The 21014-nt window shown below is 46.2% G+C and overlaps 6 protein-coding genes across 6 annotated transcripts; 3 read left to right on the top strand and 3 right to left on the bottom strand.

Annotated features, from left to right (window-relative positions):
- Window positions 1-462: 462 nt before the first annotated feature.
- Window positions 463-2220, top strand: BDR25DRAFT_239129 (alpha/beta-hydrolase; the record flags this gene model as incomplete). The annotated part of the gene is made up of 2 exons (XM_033685660.1): window positions 463-1103; window positions 1155-2220. The coding sequence occupies 2 exons, from the start codon at window positions 463-465 to the stop codon at window positions 2218-2220; spliced, it is 1707 nt and encodes a 568-aa protein (XP_033542601.1).
- Window positions 2221-5270: 3050 nt separating this feature from the next.
- BDR25DRAFT_187722 (uncharacterized protein) lies at window positions 5271-5843 on the bottom strand (the record flags this gene model as incomplete). Its single annotated transcript, XM_033684257.1, has 1 exon — window positions 5271-5843. A coding segment is annotated over one exon (573 nt), but the record flags the coding sequence as incomplete, so codon positions are not given.
- A 181-nt stretch (window positions 5844-6024) lies between these two features.
- Window positions 6025-10258, bottom strand: BDR25DRAFT_360284 (uncharacterized protein; the record flags this gene model as incomplete). The annotated part of the gene is made up of 31 exons (XM_033696221.1): window positions 6025-6117; window positions 6157-6198; window positions 6228-6263; window positions 6335-6511; window positions 6540-6729; window positions 6776-6832; window positions 6864-6895; window positions 6921-7089; window positions 7175-7358; window positions 7412-7542; window positions 7586-7601; window positions 7645-7688; window positions 7725-7782; window positions 7819-7923; window positions 7987-8045; window positions 8071-8131; window positions 8170-8237; window positions 8282-8352; window positions 8419-8780; window positions 8822-8873; window positions 8909-8924; window positions 8984-9022; window positions 9087-9149; window positions 9204-9285; window positions 9355-9415; window positions 9461-9497; window positions 9545-9723; window positions 9749-9816; window positions 9850-9927; window positions 9969-10082; window positions 10120-10258. The coding sequence occupies 31 exons, from the start codon at window positions 10256-10258 to the stop codon at window positions 6025-6027; spliced, it is 2883 nt and encodes a 960-aa protein (XP_033542599.1).
- An 892-nt stretch (window positions 10259-11150) lies between these two features.
- BDR25DRAFT_378424 (uncharacterized protein) lies at window positions 11151-12535 on the top strand (the record flags this gene model as incomplete). The annotated part of the gene is made up of 6 exons (XM_033697546.1): window positions 11151-11279; window positions 11420-11431; window positions 11526-11685; window positions 11743-11823; window positions 11943-11999; window positions 12056-12535. 6 exons carry the CDS (start codon window positions 11151-11153, stop codon window positions 12331-12333), a joined length of 717 nt encoding a protein of 238 aa, XP_033542598.1. The 3' UTR covers window positions 12334-12535.
- Window positions 12536-16179: 3644 nt separating this feature from the next.
- BDR25DRAFT_360280 (uncharacterized protein) lies at window positions 16180-18500 on the bottom strand (the record flags this gene model as incomplete). The annotated part of the gene is made up of 18 exons (XM_033696220.1): window positions 16180-16266; window positions 16308-16318; window positions 16384-16484; window positions 16550-16593; window positions 16627-16712; window positions 16736-16780; window positions 16836-17040; window positions 17075-17124; window positions 17183-17303; window positions 17348-17509; window positions 17572-17706; window positions 17753-17830; window positions 17869-17934; window positions 17967-18012; window positions 18055-18091; window positions 18135-18207; window positions 18302-18390; window positions 18440-18500. 18 exons carry the CDS (start codon window positions 18498-18500, stop codon window positions 16180-16182), a joined length of 1497 nt encoding a protein of 498 aa, XP_033542597.1.
- A 346-nt stretch (window positions 18501-18846) lies between these two features.
- Window positions 18847-20555, top strand: BDR25DRAFT_360279 (uncharacterized protein; the record flags this gene model as incomplete). The annotated part of the gene is made up of 8 exons (XM_033696219.1): window positions 18847-18976; window positions 19012-19514; window positions 19546-20041; window positions 20082-20121; window positions 20192-20219; window positions 20266-20333; window positions 20372-20473; window positions 20528-20555. The coding sequence occupies 8 exons, from the start codon at window positions 18847-18849 to the stop codon at window positions 20553-20555; spliced, it is 1395 nt and encodes a 464-aa protein (XP_033542596.1).
- Between the last annotated feature and the right edge of the window lie 459 nt (window positions 20556-21014).

The raw sequence follows: 21014 nt of genomic DNA, 5'->3' as shown, positions 1-21014 counted from the left end.
AACGAAACGAAACGTCAACCACTTAAGAGAGCCTTTGCCCCCTCAACTTCGTTTCTCTCTGCCTAGCACACCGTGCGCGCACTGGAACTGGACCTGGACACCTTGAGGACCTATTACGGCGTTTGTTTGAAGATTAATTCAATGAGATAGAGGGAGGTAGTGAATGGGGGGTCGTGATTGTGGCGATGAATTAGGCCAGAGCAAGGCTTGCGAAAGATTCAACGAGCATTGAGGCAGGGCTAGGACATACAAACGACTTTCGCAAACCCCACGTTCTTCAAAAAAAACATGACGCTTATCTTTCTGGGCAGCGACCGGAGGGAGAGGAGGAAGAGATCCTCATCCAAAACTGCACCACCATATCCGGTTGCACAGAATGCGTATTCGTTACCGTCCACAGTTCGTATACCAACTCAAGGCTATCCCGCTCCTCCCATGGGACACGGTAATTCTAGTTATTTGATGAACAGATCTCAACACCCGATATACGGGCCTACCCCCCAGGATTATGGCTTGCCGCCTCCGCAGGTCTATGGCACTTATCCTCGGCAACCTTATGGATCTCCACCTGTACAGCCAGGCCAACCACATATCGGAAACTCTAAAATAAGTTTTACTCCTTCACATGCCCCGAAAGAGAAGGAGGGCCGACTCAAATCATCATGGCACAAAGTCGACAAAATAGCCTCCAAATCCGTCAGCGACTTACGAGGCACTCTGGCATCCGGAGCTGGGAAGAGCAGCACCTGTTTGCAGAATATCACCTCTGATTGTATCGATCATTCAACGAGTCTATTGAGCAAGACGAGCACGCAATGTCTAAATCAAGGGGCCGCTCTGTGCGATATTATTAGCTCGAAACTGGATGCCGTAATTACGAGTATGGATGTGGAACGTTTTAGTGGAGATGAGCGGGATTTGATGGTTCAGCAAGCCTCATCTGCTTATTCTTCGAGTTCAACATTACAGGTGGAGGTCCCGAGGGGAAGAGCAGCCAACCCGGTGTATCCGAGCTCGACGACCGAGAAGGCTTCGAATCATTTTTCGAAGGTCTGGCTGTATGCAAATTCCAGACTCCCACCTCATCTACCTCCCTTTAAAGTGTATGTCCATCTTTCTCCCTTTACGAGGTGTTTAGGGCTTATTTATAACAGCTATATGCCAACATACCCTCTTCTCTGCCTAGCAGCGACCTATTCCCTCCGCGTCTACACTCCCCCAGCTCCCCGTACTGCAGAACAGGAAACCCATGTTCCCTCAGACTGGAGGTCTGGTACAAAAGCCATGGTGCTCAAATCCATTCCAATCGACGACATGAACATCGTCGTCTTCGCCATCCGTGGCTCGCAAACCTTCATGGATTGGGCAGTAAACTTCCGACCCGCTCCCTCCTCTCCTTCAGGCTTCCTCGACGATGAAGGAAATCTCTGTCATTCTGGGTTCTTGCATGTCGCTCGACAGATGGTAAAACCCGTCGCCGAACGCTTGAAAGCGCTCCTCCAAGAAAACCCTAGCAGAAGCAACTGCTCTCTCCTAATAACAGGACACTCCGCTGGCGGAGCCGTTGCCGCTCTTCTCTACGCCCACATGATGTCGACGCAGGTGAAATCGGACCTAAACCACCTCACCGGATTCTTCAAACGCGTGCACTGCATCACCTTCGGCGCCCCTCCAATCAGCCTCCTCCCACTCCGACATCCGACCAACAGGCGGCACCGAAAAAGTTTGTTTTATAGCTTTATTAACGAGGGTGATCCGGTGCCTAGAGCAGATAAGCAGGTCGTACGCTCGCTGCTGAAACTCTACGCTTCCCCTGCTCCAAGCTCGGGCTCAGCGTGCAGTACCGCCCTCGCCTCGCTATCAAAACTAAATCTCTCGTCCACAAACTCCTTTCAAACAACCTCCACCTCCTCCGCCTCCTCCAGACCCTCCAAGTTCTCTATTTCTAGCTCCAAAAATTCTAAGACTTCTGCCGCCGATAGTGTGGCGAGCCAACCTGTGTGGAATGTCCCGGCAAGCACACTAAGCACGGCTGGCAGGCTTGTTGTGCTAAGGAAGAGGGTTGGAGGGAGTTCTGAAGAGGATATTGAGGCTGTGACTGTCGATGATGAGTTATTGAGGGACGTGGTGTTTGGGGACCCGTTGAAGCATATGATGACTTTGTATAAGAGTCGCGTGGAGCTGCTTGCTACAAGGGCGGCTACTGCGAGGGGGTATTAGGGGGTTTGGATATGCTGGTTTGTTAGGTGGGGTTCTGCTATTTGGGGAGTTAGGGGGATTGGGGCTGTTCTGGAGGGGATTGCGATTTCTTAGGCAGAGGATAGCAAGAGAAGAAAATGGAGAGGATTTGGAGAAGAGTATAGATACCCTAGTATTTCATGTTCTGAATTTCCTTGAGGGCCATTCTGTTGAAGATTCTTGGTTGGATTGTTGGACGTCAGTTTCCCTTCTTGTCTGTTCCCTCTTAGACTTTGGCATTTTAGATTACCATGTACGGATATGTTGAACGAATCTATATGTTTAGCTAAAGTTGCCGTACCTAAAATATCCAACCCCTATGTTCACTTCCTGCTAGAAAACATGCAATCCTAGGATGCCTGGTTGTCGTAAACTCCATTTATCATTAACTACCTAGGTATAATGTAGAGGTTGAGGAAGGGAGACCATCAGTGGGTCAGTGAGTGCCAATGCAGATCATGAAGGATGAGCTGAGAAAGGTCAACCTGCAACTCGAATCCTGACGTACATAACGGAGGTCCAACATAATAGTCAATCATCAAATCTGGTATATCTAGATGGTGCATAGGGAATCGCGTTTGAAAAACTTAATGGTGAGACCGCACATCATTCTATACCTATGAAAGCGGTCTATCCGTCAGGTTCCTACATGTGCAAAGACTATGCCAAGGCCGCACTATGCCCAAGAAACTAGCCCCTTCCTTGTGTCTCCTCTACTTTACCACTCAATCTCGCCACAATTGTTCTTCTAATCTCACATAAAGCCTGCCGAGATCAAATTTGCGGCCATCAATAAGGCAAAGAGAATATAGAAAGAGCTCAACCAAAGTGACCACGCTTCCAACCATTCCATATATCGATATTCACTGTCAACTATTCACTTCCAATCTAAGAAGAAATCATCACATCAACCTCCTCCTCGCTCTTTTCTATATTATGATACCGGTTCAACCTGGTCGGAATTATTCCTTGTCTTCAGTGTGAGACGATCTGCTCCATGATTCTATAATTCAAACCAGAACGAAACGAACAAGACTTCAGAGAAATTGAATAGCTTACTACCTCTCAGCGTGCTTAGAATAACCTAGAAGACATTATTGGCAAATTTGATTGAGTAGGATATAGCGAAAATAAAGAGGGTGGTCCAGCTTGTGGTGGTACACAGCGAAGCCAACATTGTAGAGGCCGTAGGATTCTAGAAACAACTTGCCACTCAACACCTTGACTTCACCCGTGGGAGAGTGGAGATCAATGAAAGCACTGGTCCATATCATCACGTTTGAGACTTCTTCGAGGGCCCCTACCGCGCCCTACCTCACTCATACACCCCGCAAACACCAAAAACAGTCTGCATACATATTTGGTTCTACCAGCCGTGAGATAACGCATTCATACATCTCACCTAACGATTTGTAGTATATGCAATTAGATTCGCGGCCTTTCCCAGGGAAGAGGATTGAGAGTTACCAGAAAGCAGCCTCAACGCCCTATTAAGACGTCAAGACCTAATTGGTAGCTTGGAAATTTCGTCTGTGGAGGTGAGTAAACTCCCCTTGAAGCATCATCGACCAATACCTCTTCAGGTTTTCAGGACCTTTCAACAACAATCTATGGTCCTTAATGAGCTCTTGGTACTCTCAAGAGATGATCATTCTTCTATGCCGTTGCAATGGCGCAGGCACCAATTCATCTTCCATGCCTTCAACCACCAGATTCTAGAAATTGTAGTCACACCAATAAAGCTCTTAAGGAGAGCAGAGTTTTGGATCAACAGCAAAACTTCGAACAGGATCATGACGCCTGCCATGTTGTTGAAAGTTTCATATAGTGCTCTTAGGATATGCGAACTAACAGCGAGGATCTCACGGGATTCTAGCGCTACAAAGTTCTTCCCGTATTCCAACGCCGCTTCAATTTTCTCTCCGAGTTAGAAACAACTTTCCACGAAGGCTTGAATGCAAATACTAGGCAAATTGATAGAGCGTAGTCTCCGAGTGCAATATACGGCACACAAATACGGTCGCCCAGCTGAACAAGTCCGGCACCCCGAGGGAGAAAGAGCGAGCATAAAGGAATGCTACCCTAAGGTCTAAACCGGATTGGTTTCGAGCATCAAGCCTTTGTCTAGTGACGGGATGGGACGGCGTGCTGGTGAAACATCACTGTGCCCTAAATAGGTGTTGCATTATTTGAATAGCTGGAGCTTCGGATTACTTGATTCATTAGGAAGGCGCTTCCCTCATGTTTACGATCCCCCCAATCTGCTTATAATCTCTCTTTTCGTCTCAGAACAGGCAGGCAGCATTCGGAGAATTGTCTATCAAGTTTCGACCTCAGTATTCTTTGTTCCAGACTGACCAAAATTCAGTGTATAGTCTACCAAGTTTCGACCTCAAAATTATTGGTTCAGGGCTGAACTACTTCCCTCTGGTCCCTAGATAGCTTGTCCACTTCCACTTTCATTTCGACTACAAATAAAGACATATCGACTCCTGGCTCCATAGGACACTCGTCGACACATGCTCAAATCCCAACCAGCCCATTTTTAGTTAAACCACCTGCAATCCCTTTCCCCTATTATTTGTACATGCTTTTCTCGATTATACTCATTTCAGCATCGCAGAAGTCGGCTCACACACATAACATCGGGCGCAGTGACAAGCAGATCTTCGAATTCACGGAAAGGAGCCAGTTTTCCATCATTGTCACCATCAAGGCTATATGCTCTCAAGGCAACTTCCTTTGCTTCTAGAGAGTGCCTCTTTCGTCTTGCATTGTCCAGTCGTGGCTTCTTCTGTGGAGGTCTGATAGCGAACTAGTATTCGCTTCTCAGGAAAGCATAAATAGCGAAACGAAGCACGCGGATAGATGTAGGGTTTTGCGTTATTCTCCGTTCCACAGTCAAGTTTTCAAACGCTTAAACTAATCAGGAATGCTCTCCAAGTTACTCAACTCATATCGTTTCCCATTTCCATTCCCCTGCTTCCTCACCCTCCTCGTCTTGTCGATATTACCACCCGTCTACATCACCCCTAGCAACTATGTACAACCCTCCACCCTTGCACCGGCACTGCCGGTGGATTAACCTGCAAAAAGTCCCAGTAATTCGCATACCCCTGTCCCGGTGCCGCCATCCCCATCTGAAACGTCATCGTCTCACTGCAAGGCTCCTCTCCCACGACAACAACACCACCATTCTGCCTTACCTCAAATATCGCGTCAGCTGCTCCATTCACACTGCCGAAAACAGTTGTTTGACTCTTGTTATTCGGAGCGAAGGAGAATGTATTCCAAGTTGCATTTGAACTAGGAGCACGAGCGACGCGGTAAACATTCATAACCGGTGAGACCCCGAAGATCCGTAGCATGCTGTTGGAAGGGAGCACGAGTTCGAGCCGGCAGACGGATGACGAATTGGGCATGTTTTGGAATTGGACTTGCGTGGCCCATTGGCGATCGTCGTTTTCTTGTCGCATTGTCATGAGGAAGAGGCCAGGGCGGAAGTCGAGTTCCGGGAACTGGGAGGACATGAGGCGGAGCTCTGTTGGGTATTCGGTTTCACAGGTGGAGCGGATCGAGGGGGAGGTGGCGTTAGTAGCGGGTGTAGTTGGGTATGGGGGTGGACAGTTGAGTGTTGGTGAGAGGAAAGTAAGGAGCGTGAGGATGATGGTGAGCATCTCGAAGGATTGCAGGTCCTTCATATCGTTAGTTTAGGCATTCTAGAGCAGATTTAGGGGAGCGAAGGGACCTGCGTTATTTTTTTTATTTTCTCCAGGGATGGACCCGTCAAGGTGTACTTCCTTCTAGTGGGATTGCCGTAGCAGATGCTTCAAAAGGTGGAGATATAGGTATAACCAATTTCAATAATGAGGAATAGGACTACCAGGGTGAAGCAAGAGGAAGGGTAAAGGTCAGGACAGCAGCGGGAGATTGTAAGGAGAGAACATGGGTAGTCCATGCCTACCTCAGGGCATCACGTGGGCACCCACATTTACGATAATACGGCAAGAGCGGACCATATTACTCTGAAGGGAAGTGTCTTCGATGCGAGAGAGAAAGAGTTGATGACATAAGCCGGCTCATGAGCTACTCATACCTTCACATCCAAATCTTCCGTCACACCCCCGACAACAAACTTAATGCTAAGGGCTCGCAGGGTAATATCACGCTTGTCATGGAAGGCGTGCTGGTCCAAATCCTCGCCACATGCAGGTTGATCCGCCATGAAACTTCTCCCTTCATCTTTCCATTTATCGCCCACTTCCACGTTAATCTAGAGCCTCGGGAATGGCCACTGATACGAGCCCGAGGATCCTCAAGGAGCAGAAGCGCAGTCTTATTAAGGTGTTAGTCGAAAGGCCTCCAGTTGTTGAAACAGCAATTATGCCGATTTCCCGCGATTGGAAAGAACACCAAGACATCCTTCCACTCACTGAGTCACCCCATCTTTTCAACTTAATCCAGAAGCCCACGTTGGCAATGAGGGAGTTTCTTTAGCTGAGGCGGAGAGAGCAACCTGCCTAATCTGCTCTGCGACTTCGGCGAAACGTGCCAAGGGGGGGAGAAAGGGTTTATGTTTAGAAAGCCGCTAAATCTGAAGTTGATTCGCAGAAATAATGCTATACGGTATGAAGCTCTTCTTCATGAAGGACTTGATCTGAGGATCGGGTTTTTCAAGACACAGGATGAGATGTGGGTGGATGGGGGATGTAGAGGGAATTGCGGAGTAGGAGTGAATGGTCAACGTGGATAACAAAAGGTATACGATATACGCCTATCGTGTAGAGATTGTTGACTTCTGTTGGAATTTGGGTGTTCACAAACATGACCTTGGAACGAAGATGGCTTACTCTGTGCAATATTTTTAAATCAGCATTGTCCAAAATTTGTCATACTAATTATGTTACTCATTGCCTAGGTCATTTAACTAACGAACCGTGATTCATTCTTCTGTCTGTTCAAGAGTCTACACCCTCCCCTTCCCTCTCCCTCCTCTCTTCCCCTCCTCCCAGTGCGGTCGAGGAAGAGGCGAGAAACACCGTTGTATTGGGGTCCCTGGCCACCTGGCGAATAGGTATCACCCTTGAAACCATAGGTTAAGAGATGACTCAACCCGTCCACTTCGATTTATTCTAGCTCGGTTTTCTTGGGTTTCCTCCCGAAAATAACAGACCGCCTGTAAGACAGCGAAGCTTTAGATCTGGGTTAAAGATATGCAGGCAAATATCGAGGTTCATCAGCTCGTTACCGTTATACATTTCAGGAGGTGGTCCTCCGTCCCAGAGTGGATACGGACTGAAGTCTCTGGTTTGTGTCAAGCCATTCTCATCAAGAAAAATTCTACTACATTTCAAGCGTTTTCTCTAGACGGGCCAGATGCCACTGCTTTCTCAGCTTAGGGGGAACTCTGGGGACTGCTCAGCTGAAGCGTTGCATTACTCTCAGTACCACTCGATGCAGCACGGTCTCCAGCCTAAGAGGTCAACAGAGGGCTTCTTATCTGAGTATTCGCTCCTTTGTCATTCAAACCAGCACGAGCAGCATCTAGGGAAACACAACTCTTCTAGTTATGTTACCCACTGGGAGGCCCGAACGTGGGAGGTGGCCAGTAGAGAGGTTCGTGTTCTTGCACTGGCCGTTTACGCTTGTGATTCCGCATCTTCTTGTCTGCGGAGGCTGCCCAGACTCCGCCCTGTCTCTCCAAACTCTAGGTCACGACGTCCTCCTACAAACCTTAAGGTTTTCTACCTATTTCTCTGGTGTTAAATTCGCCAAGTATCTCGCATCTCCCCGTGCTCTCCATTCTCCTTGTCAGCCCAGCCCCCGATCCACTCATTCCCTACATAGTCTCCCACACTCTTGACCTTTTCTCCCTCAAGCCACTCCTTCAAGACTACAGTTTTTTCATCCACGTCTTTACATAGTCTCAACCTTCATAATTCCTCGTATGGCACAAATCTATCATCGTTTTTTCCATAACCCCACGTAATGGTATTCCACTCAGCCACTACCAAGCATCTATACTGGACCAGGCAACGCTCACCCACGTCCTCTCCCCAGCGTAGGTGCAGACTCTCTCTCCTCTTCAAGCCCATTAATACATCCAGCATCTGGCTCATCACCATCCACCCATTTCAAGAAGATAAGCCGCGATAAAGAGTCGTATTATCTTGCGCCTACGAGCAACAAATTTTTGCAACATTCGTCTTCACATTTGGAGTCTGAGAACCGGGTTTGGGGTGGATGAATACCAGAAAGGTTCAGAAATCCGATGTCAGGTATTGTGGCATTTTCAAGGACAATTACACCGTCTTTGGATGGAGTACTGTAAATATAGCTGTCTGGTATGTCAAATCTGATTCGTCTGGTTATGTCTTTGGTGGGATCGTAGAGATGCCATAGTCCGGGAATTGTGCGCATTGACGGTCGGGAACTTGGGCTGCCGACTGGAAACATGCTTTTGGGAGTATTGGTTGTGAGGAAAGAGTAGCTTGCGGAAGCACGGCGGTAAGTAGCGCTCAAGGTATTGAATACAAATTGCTCTTGCGTCTGTTAAGAATGTATCGGAAAAAGCAAGTGAGACCGAAGTACTGACATGACGAGGCCCGAGTTAATGGCTGTAGTGATGAGTTTCGCTTCATCAACCACGTCGGTGCTATAGACACGCCACGAAGCAGAAGAAGCCACTCGTCCCGTGACGTCGTGAAGGAGCTGCATATTTCCTATAATAACTCGCTATTCCCACGTGTAAAGAATAAATCCAGGGCTTAAATAGTACGACAATCTTGTTAGAAGATCATATGGCATCAAACATTACATTTCTACTTTGCTATTTTTAATCTAGTGACGGGCCAGATTCATTGGTTAGGCAGTACAAGAGAGGCTGTTCACATACGTTGAGGGAAGTCCCGCTAGATAGTTACTATCTCTAGTAGGGAACCGGCTACTAAAAGCTAACTATTCACCGAATCGAGTTAGCACTAGCGAACCTCATCCAATCAGCAGCAATGTTAAGTTGAGCGAGCTTCAAACATTCCACATTGAAAGCTTCCATCACTCAAGCTGAAGCTAATTCAAAACTGCCCTGTTTGTTTTCTGATTCGCTTATAAATTTACAAGATAATTTGTAGACGGAGGAGAAGCTTGCTTTCAAATTGAGCGACGGGATACCCTCATCCTAGATCCTGGGCTCTCCATTTTAATGCGACGAATATATAGAGACGTTTTCGGTGTCGGAAAAATGGAGAGCGCATGTAATACTAATTGAAATCTAATATGTACTATAAATATCTTTTTTGAGGAACACGAAATAAGATAAGGAAATGTAGAAAGCTCTCTAGCGATATCAACCGCTCCTGGAACAGCAATTGTACCTGTCGTCCTGCCTAATAGCCCCGGAGGGCTCAATTTTGAATTATGTGCAACCAACCCCCGAATCTTTACGTCCAAGGTTCCAGCACTCTTCTCACAATATTTCGCAGTCTCCTAGGGACGAGAGCTGATCCTTGACAACATTGCGCGATTTTCTGGCAACACTGTCAGCTATCGAGCTGAATTTCAGGTTTCCTGCAAGCCACACTAGATTCGCAAATCCTCGGCCTTATCGGCAACACCCAAGAGCCGGCCCCAGATCCATCTTAAAAGTTCTCTCATTCGCTGCCCTATCTTGTAGACTCGCTCTCAATGTTTCTGTGCAACTGTTTGGTGGCAGTGCTTTAGAGTTTTGTTACGAGAATAAGCCATGAACTGCACCGGTGAGAGAATTTTCCCTGTTGCATCAGCCCACTCATTTGGGCTCCCGGGAAATGCTGTGGCCAGGAAGATGAACAGGGGAGGAGGTCTGCCTTAGACGCATGGAGAAGTGAAGGTGCAGAAATTAACAATGAAATGGTGTCGCTGCAGCCTCAATGGCCAGGATTTTGAGGCACGGGATATGTCTGCAGGCAGGTGCAATGTGCGACCACGATAAATGAACGCCCAGCTCAGCCATGGGCTTGGCAGCAAGCTCGAGCGAGATCATTGGAGTGCATCTTGATTAGGCCAGTGTATATACTATTGATGTCGGTGAGAACTCAACGTAATGCAACCGTGGTCGGTCATGGAAAAATATGTCGTGAAATTATGGAGTAATCACTTACGATCTGAGGGTGTCCAGCATCGCTGGGCTCTGATTGCCTATTGATGGTTAGAAGACAAGTTTCAGAAGGAGATACTTCTCGTTTTCTGGGCTGTGTTGAAAGAGCCGGAAGCTTCGCCAAAAAGGGAACGACGGCACGGCAGCTTTCCACAACCACAACTAGTACCAATATCGGAGTGGGAAATTCCGGTGAGGCAGAATATGTGGGCTTATTGTTGTTCGGAGTCAACGTTTTATTATGAAGGGGTCCAATGGAAGCAGCGAGTGGTCAAGCCTTTGACACGGTCATGCTTTGACACACTCACGGATGGGTGCTCGGATGTGGAGTGAGCGGAGAAGAGGCGGAGAGAGCTTGACACGCAGGTATGCCGCCGATGTGTTCCATTTCCATCTAGAACCTGGTTCAACAACGCGTCCGCGCTGAAAAGCTAGGGTGCCATGGCATGTTGCCGTAAAATTCTACAATACCTCAATGATTAAGAAATTGGATATTTCTCAACTTGGTACGATTGAGGCAGATAGTGTATGAATTACGCTGCTTGTTGTTGGCGCCGCCGTTCTCTCTAGACAAAGCGTAGTCGAGCAGCGTTTGAGTTTACCGTGTTGGTGTGCAGTAGAATCGCTGATTCTGGGCTTTAGAGTTGTAATCTTTAAAATTCGGGCACAGGTGGTTCTGGCATCAGCCGTAGTGATTGGATAGGAGCGTAAGCCTCGGACGCTGTCCGGGCGGTTGACCTTTTGTGAACGCCAGCAGAGCCGAGCCAATCCGCTTACTATGTTCTTTCTAAAAATCCTTGGAGCTTTCAATCTTCGTCTTGTGTTCGACCACCAACTGATCTGCCAACAAATTCCGATGTCACTTGTTCTGATGTTCACATTCCCAAGACGCCTTGGGATAGTACAGGTTAGAGTCAGATCCGAGCTAAGTCGGCCTTATACATCTAGAGTCCAGTTTGATCCTGATAGCCTTGAGACCGAAAGAACGACAGCAGATGATCAATGGAATGGAGCGTTGGGTCGGAAACAGGCTCCTACTTGTTGTAGGACTGGGGTTTGGTGAGTTCATCGGGGGATTGATCCTGCCGTTCCTCGTTCACTTCTTCCTTTCATCTGCACACGCGATTGAAACGGTGGCCTTACCTACGACGAGCTGACCCAGAAAGTGCGGACGGTCCAGGGTGCCCCCACTAGGAATCGCGTCGACGGGGACATCGTTGAGCTTGTGGCATTGCTCGTTGGGATTCCGGCAGCTTTAGCAGGCGTCATAATAGTCTCGGAGTCTATCAGGCGGTGGTACCAAACTCGCAACGGTAAGCAACGCTTTCACCTACGGGGAGTTATGAGGTTGCGCTGCTGGAAGCGAATAGTACGAACGAACCGATCGGCATACAATCCTAGGCCTCGGAATGATGGATTGGACCATTTCTCAGGTGCCATGGGGAAGAGGGGTGAGTTGGCCCATTGGTCGTGGAGTCAACCTTCAAAACAAGAGCAACGAGGCAGCGACAGTGACCGGAGCATAGGTCATAAATCACTATCAATGACTTCAGACTGACGCAAAATGCAGATAGGGCGAATAATACGACCCAGCGGAACAGCACAACTGCTCTTGATATTCCTGGAGGTATGTCAGCCAGCACGTAATATTGCAAGAGTATTTTGGAGCTGATGAAGTTGCAGAACCTACTCTTAGAGAAAGTGCACCACCTCTCAGAATCGATGACAGTGTCTCGGAATCCATACGGAGTCCGAGCCGTACATTCTATCCATCATGGAGAGGATCTAGGTCATATGCGAGACCTAACCTGGTGGGCTCGACGCCAACTATCGCTGAAGCGACAATAGAACGACATGACCATAGCCAGGAGTTAAACGATATGGTGGACCATGTTCAACAAGAACGTAGCACATGGCTGGAAGAATTAGAGCGTGAAACTACACCTCTCGCAGATTGGTGATAGGCATTCAGAGGGGTGCGAATCTGAAGAGAACGTTAGTGGCTGGAGATGCAGAGACAGCAAGGCCCTCTAATTCAAATGAAGGAATGGGACAATAGTAACGTTGGTTGCTAGACACTTAGTGTAATGAAACTATTTGAAAAGAACCTGAAGAGGTACGAAGGGAAATATGTGATGTGACATTGCCACGGTAAGAAAAGGCAGAAGAAGGTAGCAGAAGAAGGACACGGGGCATGGGTTTATCAAGGAGGACGACGAATTCTTGCCGCACAACCGAAAGTCCTCCAGGTTTTCTTGGCGCTTAGGCCACCTGAAGGAGGACGGCGTGGGAAGTGACGAATCAGCGTGCGTTTTAACGTCGAGTGGAGGACTGATCATCAGGGAGGAAGCCAATGGCTTTCTGCTTCGCTGCAAATTGCGCAGTCCACCTCAAGCGAACCAACCAACGGAACACTAGTTGTGCTCGCTATTACGGTGTAATTGTCCTGGAAGCACGGTCCTCCGTAGCGCTAATAACAAAAGTCCTCCGGCTCATCGCGCAAAATCGCGCCCAGTGTGAGATCGTGAGGCGAGCTCGACTCCCTTGTTCAGCTGGCCGGCCTCGGAGGGCTGCATATCTTCGTTGCCTTGCAGGCACACTTGAAGCCCTATTCAGATAGTGCCCAATGTGCCAACTGGTCTAGAGGACTGCTTTTCCGCCGAGGGTTGGGTGTCAACCGAATAATATGGTGAACAATATCTCTCTTTGGCTATTCCAGAGTCTTTAATTAGTGCTAGGGGGCGTGAATTCTGCATCGAATGGGAGATAAGAGACGGGTAACAACACAGCTGTCATAGTGTAACATACCTAGGTAAGGCTGACCCCATAACTCAATCTTGTGTTTGTCGAGATCAAAAGGCCCATAACTTGCGTCTAGTCGTATAAACGTTCTCAGGACATGATGCTAGCATACTTGAGGGAATTTCTTTCGATGCCAACACGCTAAGTCGGCATCATATGCACAAGAAGTTAGGTATTGCCTCAAATCTCAAGCCGATGGGAGAATTAAAAAAGTTGAAAATACTTGAATAATTTCAAGAAAAATCCCTGACATAGGATAAAGCCACTTGGTAAGTTGCGCTATGAGTGTATATCAACAATGTTTCATGCTCGTAGCGTTCGCAATACTGGTCTTAAAGGGCAATGGCGAACTGACTCGCGATCTAGCACAAGGCGACACCGAATGAGGACGAAACAATAAGTCCGAGGAGAGCAAAGCAATCCACATTCAATATCGGAACATAGAATTTCTCATGCACAACGGAACATCTTTAAGGACTATTCTATTTCGCCAGTTGCTAGAATAAAAACGCTTTTTAAGAAATGGAATCGCCCCGTGAGACGGCATGCAGCATGTTAGCACAAAAGCAAAATGGTTTAAAACTTTCGAACCTCTCCCCAGAATTGGGAACAACTTTAATATAACGCAAGAATTTAGCACAAACTACATATCTTATTGCGTCGAATGTGCTAGCATGCAAACGCCCGTGTTCCTTGAAAGTTTAGTAAAAGTACAATGCCAAGACAAAGGCTGCTCCCGCCACGGAGTGCCTCGTGATTATAACAAGGGCCCCTACAGCACACCACAATAGATATGCGGCCTAGAGTTATTTCAAAGCTCTCCAGGTAGGTTTCCTACGTGACTACTCAAGAGGCGGTCAATTTACGATGGATAACGCCCCTCTCAATACAGCCATTAGCACGAGGGAAATTTTGATAGAGCAACATATTAATGTTATACGACGGCTGTCCTGCTTATTAGATCTTAAACATATTAACTATATGTAGTAGATCTTAAATAGGATTCTCCGTAAGCCCTACCCTCGTCTTTTTAGCGATTAGAGCCTCCTCAGGGGCAGTGTGTCCAACCGTTAGTTACAGAGCCTTTTAGAGGTTGTATAGTACAGTTACAGAAGAGTCAGCTATTACTAACTAACTGTACAGAGGAGATAACGTCAGTGTACAGTTTAGATACAGTAACTAAAGTATTATAAAGTAATTGCGCTAAAGCTAAAGACTATACCTAATTAGGAAGTTGTAATACCCCTTGTAAGATCTACAGTTATTAATCTTACTAGTAACAGTAATGTTATGTAACTAATTCTTCTGCAGTTAAGAAGCCTTTATTATTAACACTAATAGTTAATTCCTTTTTATTATAATAGTCTTCTTAGCCTATAAGAAGCACTGCTTGCACTTACATAAGGTTACTAAGTGTAACGATTCTCATGAATCGTTCCATCTCGGGTCGCCCGGAACCTATCCGAAGGGTCTCCGTATCGGCTCCGACCCTGGTTCGACCCTGACTCGACTCTGCCCGGCCCCCTGCTGTTACCCCTATTCCCTCATGTATTTAGTCGCACCTCGCCCCGTAGCTAGCTCGGTAGTTTTCTGATATCCTTTCGTACAAGGCCTATAGGTGTCAATGGCATTCCCAGGTTCAGAGTCCCCACGCACTCCCATATGCCTCTGAGTGGATTCCCACCGCATTCGGACCCATTGTCTTGCCTGCGCCGTTACACTAAGATTAATAAGAAATTAAGGGCAATGTTAATCTTAAAGGCAATTCTAATGTTATAGCAGGCATTATTTAGGTGCTCCTTAGCCTAGGTATCTTACATATGCTTTAAGGGAGTCGCTTCACACAAGGACAGCCTAGATAGGCCAGGTAAGGCCATACAGGCCTTCTCTAAGCGTTAGGATAAGGCAGCATGATATATCTAGGTGGCAGAACAGCTAGATAAGGCATGTAAGGATAAGGCCCGCGAGGATAGGGCCTGCAAGGTAGTAACACGCTAAGATAACTACATTATTAATTAGGATAGAAATTAGGACATTATAATAGGCAAAAGAATAAAGTAGATAGCATAGTTGTTAAATTTGTTAGAAGATTGCTAACAAAACAGGCACTAACAGCATTCTCCGCATTAATCTCTAAACACAAGCCCCCTAGCCCTTAGCAACCTGCCTTTAACTGCCTAAAACTACTAAAAATCCTATATAACTACTGTAAACAGTTAGTACAGCAGCCTCATGTATAGTACAGTATACTGAGTAGATGCCCTGTACGTACGTACGTGACCAAAATCGCTGTACTACAGTACTGTACTATTAGGTGTACTAACGGTTGGACACACTGCTCAGGGGAGTGGGATGAGTTCTGCGCAGCATTGAAGGTAGCATAAAGGAGGAGCCCTAATTCATTAATACACTTCCCAACCCGAAGAGCGGGTCCGCTCAGCCATGATTAGACCTGTGAAATAGCCCGAAGAAATCCGGATGAGCCTTCTGGAAGCTGTCCTCATTCGCCGTACCACTCCTCTGACCCTCATCATCGACATAAGATGGGTCCTCCCTCCATAAACCCTTCCACTGAAATAGATCAACTACAATCCTCCCAGCCCCTTCCATCCACTCCTTTATTGGTGCACCAATTTAGCAAGTGCACAAATGCTCGTTCTGCCTCAATGTTCTTTCAACAAAAGTCAATTAATCAGGGCTTTCTGTGATCCTATCGATAATCTTGCTCTCCCATGCTTGTCAAGCAGTCTCCCAATCGCAAGAAGCCCAGTAAAGAGCCGATTAATTCGCGATATAAGCGCTGGGATACCGCAATGAACGTCATGAGTGAATTTTTAATGGTTGTAGCGCACTAAAGAAGTCTCTGATGGGTTTGAATCCAGCAAAGGTTTGGTGCGGAAAAGCATGTTCACAACTTCATTTTTCCAAATGAATATCGGAATTTGAACTATTTTGGATACGGGAGATGAGCCAATGAGCCATTACAGGAGTGCATACCGATTCTGTCATCCACTATACGGTGAATACCCAAAAGCATCGATTCCGAAACTATAAGCAGACGCAAAGACCTCTCCTGGGCCACTATATGCTCCCTGGGCATGATGTTAGCTATCATTTTACTAGAGGCGATTACATCATAGAGTCCTAAAACCGGTAGTAGAGAAGCTACTATGTATAAAAGCTAGAAGGTAGTCCCAGTCGCCTCAAACCGTGAGCATTTCCTGCCATACGAGTAGTTGTTTCCATCAACGAAACCCTAGATGAGTTGAATATCTGATATGTTCTAATGGGAATTAGAATTTTCGACTGTCTATGCAGGTAATTTTGATTCTGTAGAATAAATAGCTGCAATTACACTTAAGATCTTCAAGCCACCTAACAAAGATGTAGATTAGTCGGAATGTATTCAAATACAGTATCTTTCATCCGAGCTCTAACACCGATCGACAGACATGGGTATATATTGAACAAAGCGATGTCTGGAATCCTGACGACGATTGCTCTCTTGAAATTTCGTCAGTAGTGTCAAATACCGGCACTAAGTAAATAGACCATCGATACATGAATAATTATTCCATATATGGCCTTGGCCTGTGCCCACTGTATCTAGCAAATAGCACGTGTATTAGTTGTATATATCAGCCACTTCGGAATTACTTACATATAGTTGAAAAGCGTTGAGTGTATTTTGGTAGATTATGCTCCGGAATCTGGGAATAGCTAAGAGTGTCCAACACCTCGAAGAATCGTGTGGTGTTGAAAGCACCAAGACTGAACTGAGCAGGATCGAGTGTCACGATATATGATGTGATACCAACGTTTGGTGAAATGAATCCGACACCGCCGAAGTCTATGATTGCACTAAGCTCGCTCCAGAAGTCGAGCTATCAAGTCTCTTACAGATTTGATTAATCCATTTGTCCAGGTAAGGATCGATATTGTCTTCAATGCTGGTCCGATAGTGGTATTGTGGGATTTATATTCAAGCAGGGGGGCTTTGACGCAGACCCCAAAGTTTGAGCAATGGTGAAAGTCCTTGAGTCAGAAATTGGGTCGACGTTATGAATAACGTTGCTAAAATTGAGATTAGTTGTGTGGGCTGGGTTTTCATGAGACAGACCACGATTAACTCATATCAAGTCGGTCTAGCCAAGTCGTGGGCTACTTGCAAACGAAGAAATTGTGCCAAATTCGACCGTCCTGCTGGTGTCGACACATGGTGTCTGGCTCAATCCAAAGGAGTCGCTCTGCCCAGATTGCTCCATGCTTTAGATCGGGTTTGAGTGGAACAACACGGTTTCGGAAACCAACACCTCCATTTATAAAGAATAGGTGCTACAGCGTCCACGATTACTTCTTGATTGACGCTAGATTCGATATCTCCTTGAAATTCTTACTACCCGATCCACCGTGGAGACTTGGTCATCACTGAAAGGGCCTGTAGCTGCGATAGCTGCGTCGAATTGGTTCGGCAGGATGAGATCTGCTTCTCGGAGGAGCATGTTGTGCAGTGGAACCTCATCCCCGGGTATCTATAGTTGTCCAATATTTCCCATAACCGGGTTTACTAGCTTACACTTCATTAGTGAAGCCCGCATCTTCCGGCCAAAGCCAGCTATTCAGAACCAGCGGCCAATCCAGGCCGTGTAAGAAGCACTATTCTTCCGTCTTTCTTCCAAGACATTTAAAATTACCCAAAACTCCCAATGCTTTGTTAAATTCTTCTTATCAGCCCTAAGTGCAATACCACTCCCCTTCGTCTTCTGCCTCTTGTTTATGTTTATAACATTACCAGTCCAACAAAACCTATACCTTGCCTAAACATTCTCTTGCCATAACTACAAGCATATTGGCGGTGCTATAACCTGCCAGAGCAGAACGGTTTACCAACTGTAATAGTTGGAGAGTTGCCATCGCCTTGGGGTTGTCTCCACCAGCTAGCTACACTTATTGAGCTAACGTCCCTCCTTGCAGGTCGAGAATTCCCTCGCGCCGAGAAATATGAGGAGTACTTCAACTTCAAACAACCCAAACTCTGTGCACATGTTGATATACACTATAGATCTATAGTATTTACCTGCAGTAGCTTTTTCTAGACATTTGAAACATATTTAATCTAAAATTTACAATGCATATTATCGTCTTCGCGCCTAATATGCAGAGAGTCTTATTGTCACGGTTAACTTTGACATGCCTCGGACTCTCCCCGGAGAGCCCTCGTCCCGTCACGTGCCCCAGCACATATATATATATCCTCTCACGAACCTCTGAGTCTCCTCAAGGATTCGTCTATCAATACTATCCTGTACCCTCTTCTGCGCTTCATGCTTCCTGCTTCACAGTGCTCTCACACTTATATTAGAGAAAAACCTAGTTCCTTCCCTGCAACATTATAATTGGGCTCTTGCCACTCTTAAACACTTAAAAAACAATGTTATCTAAAATTTAGAACCTTACTATAATGCTATTAAATCATCTTTAGCCTTGTGTCTACTGTGGTGTGCAAATTCATGCAAGGTCGCCACCCCTGTCAGTACTTCCAACCCTAGCTAGTGTCAGACAACTAAGCGTCGCACGTAATTATCGACGTGTAATTTACACATGTTATCCTGTAAGTTAAGCATTGTGGCTGCAAGCAAGCAGGCCAACCTTAATTTGCACCTTTGGCGGCCATGCCTCCAATCAACCAACTCAATCCTCTAATACCTTCAGAATTCGTCACCCCGCAAGGTTATGGCCGGAGCGGGTCGGCCTCCCTCCCTGCTTGTAGTAGCAAGGCGTTCGTCCACTTCAGTTTGGTCCGTTGCAAATTTGCCTTCTACTACCCCACATGCCAGCCTTATCGCCCCAAATTGGGATGTGCAACCAGCCAAATGATCGCTGGCCAAACCAGTCCGAAGTGTTGCAAGGAGATCCCCAAGATGAAGATAATAGGCCGGTTACTCGAAAACCTGGCTACATTCAGTCTGTAACCCCCTCGGCCAGTGATAACAATGATGGTGGGGACTCCACTAGTAATTTACCAGGAAGCTCCTCCGCAGACCTAATATCTAGTTCTTCGATTGATTCGTTTTCTAAATCGCGGAGGTCTCAGCGCACGCAGAGGGCATATCCTTCTATCTCTGTCAATACTACATCGAATATAGAGATGGAAGTTGGTGACTCTCCTAGGAAGTGGGTATATTGGAGTGTAGATTCAACCAAAACCCGGTTACATGAGATATGCGTGGAGGCGCAAACTGGAGCGAAGCGTGGCCGCGAATTCATAAATGAGCTACTAGAGAGCTATCGCCGGCTTCGGGGAATTCGCTCGTGGCTTTCTCTTACGGACTGCGCGACAGTCAAAATTGTCAAGGTAGGTGAGCTCCAAGAGTACTGAAGTCCAAGCCTTGACTATCTTGCAGTTCATCCGCCTTCTGGACGAAAAGGATCTTGTAAAATGTGGGCCTGAGAAAGTTAACCTTGATGAGATTCGCCGAACACTGGAGTATGATATCAGCACGGGCAGTATCCCGGACGAAGACCTTCATCTGGCGTGGGTAGAGACTACGCTTGCACACTATATCTTACACCACCACAAACATATTACGGACGATAACATTAACGACATCATCTCTGGTCTACCCAAGAAAACCAAAATTTGTGTGGGTAAGAAGGCTCGGTCAGTTGGTTACGGCATCCATGGAGTCTACGGACTTTCACTTACGAAATTTTTCTACCTATTAGCGGTATCTACGGGGATCGGTCTTAGCTTTTTCGTATACTGGCTTGTAAAACATCCGGGAGATATTCAAAACGCTTCAGTCCCGTATTTCATGCTTATGACGGCTGTCGGAGGTTTTATCGCCCTTCCAGATCTCTACATAGGTTAGCGTAGGTAATAGCTAAAATTGGTTCCGTAATTTAGAGGATCAAGTTAGGCCTGGAGGAGGTATAAACGTAAAATGGTTGAAATGCGCTTACAGATGATAATTAAGTAATTTTTGATCTGACATCTTATGTCGCCATCGCTGGCAGGGAGGGCGACCAAACTGCTCAAGCCATAGTGTTGTGCGGTTGCGATTTGAGCATAGTGTTAGATGTGCGATCAGCAGGTTTCATGGTTGGCTTCTGAACTGGAGCAAGCGCCTGATAACAGAATGTACATATGTGGCGCATTGTAACGGCCTATACCCTTGGGGTGCATGGCCATAATAGAACACACACACACGTGCGGTTGCGATTTCGGCGGGGGTCCGCACAGCCACAGGCCGAGCTTTTAATGGGTCTAAGTAAATTACACGAAAAGTCATTAATTACGTAAGGCTCACGGATGGCCTGGATTTCATTACACGTAATTACTGACACTTGTAGCGGCCTTGCGTCAATCTTCGTGCGATAGCAGCCATAACACTAATGGTAGCTTCTAAACACTATAGTAAAGTTTTTATGCTTAGATATAACCAATTTTATAAGTTTTAATAGCAGCAAGAGTATTATAAGAATGCTATTTCAGGAGAAGTCTATTCTATAGTAAAGATATGATGATGTCACGATTGTGCACGAGTAAGGTTATAGAGCTTTACAGAGGTCTAGTTTAATTACTATGTAAGGTATTATAGTAGGTACAAGACGTTGTGTAAGGAACAGAAAGGTTTAAAAAAAAATTAGTAATTAAATACTTAGCTTAAAAGTTTAAGCGCTTTAGGTATAAATTAAGCTTATTTTAAGTTTAGTTAGTGTTAAGGCAGTTTATGCTTAAGTTTATGTTTATGTTATGTTATGTTTATATTAGACATACACTAATAATACTCTAGTACACATCTAATACAGTTATGTCTAGGATTTAGGGAGGATACTA

Source organism: Lindgomyces ingoldianus (assembly GCF_010093535.1).
Source record: "Lindgomyces ingoldianus strain ATCC 200398 unplaced genomic scaffold BDR25scaffold_37, whole genome shotgun sequence".
NCBI lineage: Eukaryota > Fungi > Ascomycota > Dothideomycetes > Pleosporales > Lindgomycetaceae > Lindgomyces > Lindgomyces ingoldianus.
This window is presented reverse-complemented; position numbering and strand designations above follow the sequence as displayed.